At 39.0% G+C, this 6,825-nt stretch overlaps 1 protein-coding gene across 1 annotated transcript; it reads left to right on the top strand.

The window, feature by feature from the left end:
- The first annotated feature begins 283 nt into the window (after nt 1-283).
- LOC142790180 (amine sulfotransferase-like) lies at nt 284-5,358 on the top strand. Its single transcript, XM_075885178.1, has 3 exons — nt 284-346; nt 2,105-2,581; nt 4,141-5,358. Exons 2-3 carry the CDS (start codon nt 2,537-2,539, stop codon nt 4,624-4,626), a joined length of 531 nt encoding a protein of 176 aa, XP_075741293.1. The 5' UTR covers nt 284-346; nt 2,105-2,536; the 3' UTR covers nt 4,627-5,358.
- Nucleotides 5,359-6,825: the final 1,467 nt, after the last annotated feature.

Genomic DNA, 6,825 nt, shown 5'->3' on the forward strand with positions numbered 1-6,825 from the left:
TCATACCGCGATTGTACGACGTTCTCTTTCAACAACAAATATCATGAGCGTAAAGCTACGTTTTATTATTTTTCGTACTCGTTTAATGTTGGATAATGATCTGTCTGCACATGTCGTGCTATAATGATGTACGCATTCTCTAGCAGTAATGCGATGCCTGTCTTGTTTTCTTTTTGATCTCTCTGCTTCAATGGACTTCGTCTCTTCTTTAAGATTAACAATGCGATAACACTTTATTGACGTTGTTGAATGTAGCAGATAGCAGCGCTTCGACACGTTCTTGCTCTCGGTAGTTGAGCTGCTGTAGAGGTGGGTGCTGGTGGCTAGCAACGTAGAAGCCTTACTTGTAAGTGTCATTCTCTTAGCAAATTTGGCCTAACATAGAGAACTGTTATATTGTATGTCATCTTTCAAGTACTTTTACGTTGAGTTGTTGTTGGTGAACGCTTCTCATAAGAATTATGTGTTTCATTATTTATCGTGACTAACATTTCACGCAAATTCAGGCTGCAAATACATGTTTTAATAGTTTGCAATACCAAAAAACTTCGTATTGTAGGATTATTTGCAGTTGCACTTTCAGAAAAAAAACAGTACAATAAGTAAAGCTTCGTGAATGGTCTGACATTATTTCGTTCATTCTATGCATGGGCAACGTAAATCAGATGATAAGCACATGTGGCAAACATAAAATTACCGTACAAAAGATACAAAATGACTAGTATGTTATTTGCGTAACACTCCTGAGCTCTTCAGCAATTTGATCCTACAATAATTTCAACTACACGTCTCGCTGGCACTAGCAGTTATAAATGTAACATTAGCTTGAAAAGTTCAAGCAACCATGTCATAATCGATATTTCTCAAGTACTTACTCGTTGTAGTGATGTAATATATGATCACTCTACGATAAGCTAGCTAGCTGTCTAGGTCTACCAATAAGAAATCTTTATAAAATGCAAGAAAGCTGCAAACATGTGCGTGTAACGCTAGTTAGATGAGGAGTTCATACTGTATCAGTTGTCTGACTGCCTTTAATGCTCATTCATTACATTTACAGCACATGTGCACTTAAGTTAGTTTTACTACGCGCTTAAGAGCACTGTCCCGCGACTTGTTTAGTGCAGTATTCTGACGCAGCACTCAGTGAAAAATGTCCTAAATTATGTGCGACAGTCTAGGCCGCGAAGTATGTAATTGATTTGCAAAGCAACGTAGACAGAATTTTCTCCCCAGATTCAATCATAAAACGTGTGCTCAACCTCCGCTTCAACTGAATATCACCGGCGTCACAAAGATATAACTTTCTGTAGCGGCGATATGATAAAGAACTTGCGAAATAACACCTTGAAGTCCCACAAAAATGCTTTAACGGTCCTTGATAGAGAAAATTAACGCTTCGGTTATTTACAAATATTGCTTTAATGTCCGTTTAAGTAACCAAGGCTTCCAATGTGAGACACATAAAGTTAGAAGACGAATAACATTGCTATCGTTGCATCTCATTGTCGCACTAAAATTGCGCAGTCATTGTTAGGGGTGACCCTATAGAAGCGAGTTTGAAAACTTTGCATCGTATAACGTTCCAGAGTACTTCTTCTGTGTTTCTGGGAATAAAAACTAATTTAATTGCTTTGACTTCTGATGCCTTTAGCCTTACGTTAGTATTTTATGTAAGAATGACCTACGCATCTGTATAGTGAAGTAGTAACACCTAGCTCAAATTGCTTTATCACAGTTTTGCAAACTCTGCATCAGCAGCATGAGTGAAAGCAATCAGCACATACTTTATTTTATTGTTGTTTATTTTTATTTATTTTATTTCTTCATTTGAGCAGCAATACATGATTGTCGTGGTGATGATGGCATAAGGTGACGTTAGAAGGAATGTCACCTGACTAGGCCAAACTTTACACATATAAAACCCGGTTTTTTTAAACCAAACTACAGTACGACGTATATTTATTCCCTCACGAACTGCCGCAAACTTAGCAACCACCATTAGAAACTAACAGGGCATCGAAAGTACTCTCACTTAAAAAAAGCGTGATGCAATACAGGCGTGACATTTGCACTCCTTACCTAAATGTTATCTTATGTGCAGGAATTTCGGTCATCAATACAATGGACGAAGAACTGTACAAGGACTTCGATGGACTGCCATTGTTAGACCTATACAACCAGGAATCGCTCCGCTCGGCAAAAAATTATAAACCTCGACGCGGAGACAATATTTTGGTTTCATATCCCAAGAGCGGCAGCAACTGGACACAGTTCATAATTTGGAACATAATGACAAGAGGCCAGCAACCTAAAGATATGATAGAACTGAGGCTGAGGTCTCCATTTCTTGAAGTAACTGGGGCCACAGTGGTGGAAGACTCATGCAGGACAGGCGCCATAGCAACTCACTTTCCGTACAAAGTCTTTCCGCCGGTCGACCAGGCTAAGTACGTGTACGTGGCCCGGAATCCCTATGATTGTGCCGTCTCCATGCACCACTTCCGGAAAGGCCTGACTCCAAAGACATACATGGATGTTTCTTTTGACAAGTTTCTGCGCCTTTTTTCTGTCAGGAAAGGTAATCTTTTCAGTTTGGCTTAATTTTTGAAATATATAGATAGAAAGAGCCATTACGTATTTCAATTCAACGCAATATGCAGTCGTGTGTTCGGCGAACACCCCTTGAAAATTACCAGCCGCGAGACATAGCCGTAACACTAATGAATCCTTTTAATATTTAGTAACCTAACCAATTACTATTTTCTGGAATAAGTAAATGTGAAATCATGAATTTCAAGAACAGGTCAACGCATAACAAGTCAGACACAACAAAATTTTGGCGCTGGCCTCAATTTATGTGAATAAAAATAGGCGGAAGAGTGCACGCGCTGAATTAAATATAACATTCTTTAAATATTTTTGTAATAAACAAACTTTTGCCTGCTTTGCCTCGGCTCCTAATCAAAAGCAAAGTGGCTTACAAAACAGCCGAATGGAGTTTGCCGTAGCAATAAATGGTATAAAAATACTCACATATCATACAACCTAAGGCTGACAGCCTAAACATAGCCAAACATATTTTCACACATCATTTCTGAAAAAAAAAATATGTATAACCTTCTTTGGCGTCTTGCTTTTTTATAGAGATTTTTTTTGCATGTGACTACGTTTAATTAGGTGACTCAGCAGGGAAATAAGGCGTGTTTTATTCGTCGGTTTCCTTTATTAATGGCTCTATTTACTGTAAAGGCAGCTTTCGAAAGATTGTGGTTATATATTCACACAAGAAGAAACGTTTTAGAACGAATTCTTTACAAAAAAGCTCATGATATTCGAGTAGTCAAAGGGAGTATATCAAGGTTGGCAAAGCTAAACGAGTCTGCGTGATCTAAGCAGAGCATTCGTTAAGAACACAAAAAAAATCTAAGTTCAAATGGCCGTACAGTGAGAGTAGCCTTCAGGCATTCATTGAAAAGTGAGAGGAGTACAAAAGCAACAAGCACTCAAAGAGAAATCTTTGTCATTGCATGCGCAGCTTTAGTGGCTTACGAAGTCCGTACTGCCTTGCATATTGCATCTATAGCGCGATTGCTGGGGACATACGGTGGAACAAGGTGTTAGGCTGTGGACGAAATTCTCAGTATTTCAGAAGGCTCAACGGCGCTTGCAGGCAGTCTTGTCAAGTCAACATTCCAATGACATTATTTTAGTTTTGAATGAAATGTTTAAGAATTTCACTTATTCACGTTGCGAAACACGAAAACAAGTTACATTTGCATATGGAATATAATGTGCTGATTACTTTTGAGTTTCATAAATTTACTGACGTGTATGCTTAACCAGTCATGCAACGTTTGCTTAGATTTACAAAACACCAGTGCCAAAGTTTATAAACGTGTGCAGCAGCTGGACCAGTGCAAAAAAATCAAATACGGGTAATTGCGAGCACAGTTTCATAAAACCAGTCGTATGCCAGCTTCATCGAAACCGGTGCATCATGGATGCGCCACAATGCCTGAACAGCATTTAACCTCATGTGCTCGTAGTCAGATTGTTGTGAAAGGCGTGAGTCGGGAAGTGATCTGTGACAAATAGGGTAACGAATGAAGCGTGTCATTTATGTTTCTACATTTTCAGGCTTTTTATGGGGACTACTTCGACCATGTACTGCCCTGGTACGAACACCGCCACCAGCCCAACATACTCTTCATCACCTATGAACAGCTAAAGGCGGACACCAAAGGAATGGTTCTGAAGATCGCACATTTTCTTGGTCCGGAACATGCTGCCACTTGTAGGGATGATACTGTTGTTCAGAAAATACTGAGAAACTGCAGTATGGAGAGCATGAGGGCTATTTTAAAAGAGAACGTGAGCGCGCGGTCGAAAAAGATTGCTGAAAAAGTGTCCGAGAAGTACCTTCAGAGGCTTGACACGACTGAGAAAACACCCGAAGGGAATGCAGAGATGCACGAAGGTGGTCAATTTGTTCGGAAAGGATTAGTGGGTGAGTGGAAAGAATACTTTACAATTGAACAGATAGCTCGTACGAAGAAGTGGATCTCTGAAAGGACTCAAGGAAGCGATGTTATGTCGCTTTGGAATGACCTGCGTCTGCCATAAGGGATCACCCATGAAAAGCATGGAACGAGGAAAGCCAATGTAGCATGAACACAGTAATTGCCTTACTCAGTGAACACTTCAGACTGAATAGGTTGCCTAAACGAGAAGAAAATAATGACGGCATCACTAGAAAAGAAATTATTTGAAGGCACAACATTCTCACGTGAAAAAGAAGATTACAACTTTGTTTTCAGGAAAGAGGTAGAAAATAGATACTCAGAAGCACGTTGGATGGGGCTCCAAGTGGAGAGTAATGGTTCATAGCGCTTTTCGCTACCGAAGTTACAGCCGTATCGCTCTGATGCCACCTCGGTATGCATGAAATAACTTTCTTGAAAATTCCAGTTTATTTCGTTCTACTCAAACTGCTTGCGCGACCACTTTGTAGAGTAGAAGTTGACATATATTTACCCTACTTACTGAACAAAAATTTTAGCATTGCATTAAACTCACTGAAGCCATACCCCAGAAGCAAGATTATATTACTTTCGTATGTATAACATTATAACTTGCGCGATGCGTTTAAGTATATATACCGCAGTTTCTCAAATCTCTCACACATAATGAATTGTGCTGTAGTGTGCAGACAAATGTTATCAAAATAAAACGATTCTTATATAACTACTCAATGACCGACTCTTACCACACCCTTTCAAGAAGAATTGAAGTATACACATTACAACCAAACTTATCACCGTTACAATTCTAATAAAAATATTAACTGATCAAGCATGACTGTATTTATTTTTGTCACGACGATGTTGCATTTCGCGCTAAATTGCTAGCTTTAGGTTGCCCACAAATACTTCATGATGTTGAGATGTAACGCACCGATAACTACAAAAGAATGTCTACATGTTTTCTTTAGTATAAATTACATACGTTTTACCCTGAACGAATATGTCTTACTCAACGTGCTTTTTCTCGAAATACGCCACTTTACATTGCTGGAAGAATTGTGAAATTTCTTTTAAAGCAAAGTTGTCGAATCATGTAGCAAAACAACTTAGAGTGACAGCAGAGCTAAAAGTCGAAGCAGTGGGAGGTCGAGCACCCGCTATGTTGCGGAATAATCATTTGGTTATTTTTTAAAGAAAGTATAACAACATTAAGTGATTGGCGCAACGACTGTGGATTCACAAGGGTGAAGTTGATATGAAACTGACATTGCACTCTCACTTGCTCAGCGCTGATGTCAGATGATCTCAGGAAAAACCACAAAAAATTTATAAGCACGCCTAACGCAAGTTTATAAGCACGCCTAACGTGGTTGCGTAGAGGGTAGCATGTTTCGCAACTGAACTCAAATATTCAGATAAAACGCCCTTATAAAAGAGTCACACGGGGACAAATTTGTAATGCGAAATCGGCTGTGTATTTCAAATTAAGTGCACATTAGAAGCAATACCTGGCCAGAAATATTTCATATATTTTATATTCGCTCCGACTCCGTTGCTGTGTGAATCGTACTCACATTCCAAATTTCGCAACTAAACCGTAAGGCACACATAATTGCGCACAGATGTTGCTCGTATTGCAGGAGCTATAACGCTTATTGTAAATGATGCATACTACCGCCACGAAACGGCACTAGCCAGAACTACTTCCGTTTTACCTACAAGATTGTTCACTAGAGGGCAAATCAATACCGCCGAAGCGGAAAGTTTTTTTATAGGCTGAAACTACGCGCGTATTTAAGATGTCAACAGTGAGTGACAAGAAAAATCGTTAGTGAATTGTTAGCGTTGCTAATCCACAAAACCACGACGAACATTCACAATAAGCGCTGTTTAGATGGGCATTTCTCTATATTACAAGCCAGATGTGTTATTTTACTGCAAACTCAACTCTACAGGCAGAACACTGTCTTTATTTCCGGATTTTGAAGCAGTCACTCTGATTCTTGTCTAATCAATGCTTTCGTCTTCGTGTGCAAGAACAAAAAAAAAAGAAATTGTTGCGTCACCTTTTTTCGCAAACGAAGAAAACTGGAATGACTGTTTCACTGCAGCCTAAGCGTGCAAAAGTGCAATTCATCGTGGATGAAACCCACTTTCGTTGGTTTCTATCTATCTATCTATCTATCTATCTATCTATCTATCTATCTATCTATCTATCTATCTATCTATCTATCTATCTATCTATCTATCAATCTATCTATCTATCTATCTATCTATCTATCTATCTATCTATCTATCT

The sequence above is a fragment of the Rhipicephalus microplus genome, unplaced genomic scaffold (assembly GCF_043290135.1).
Source record: "Rhipicephalus microplus isolate Deutch F79 unplaced genomic scaffold, USDA_Rmic scaffold_75, whole genome shotgun sequence".
In the NCBI taxonomy this organism is placed as follows: Eukaryota; Metazoa; Arthropoda; class Arachnida; order Ixodida; family Ixodidae; genus Rhipicephalus; species Rhipicephalus microplus.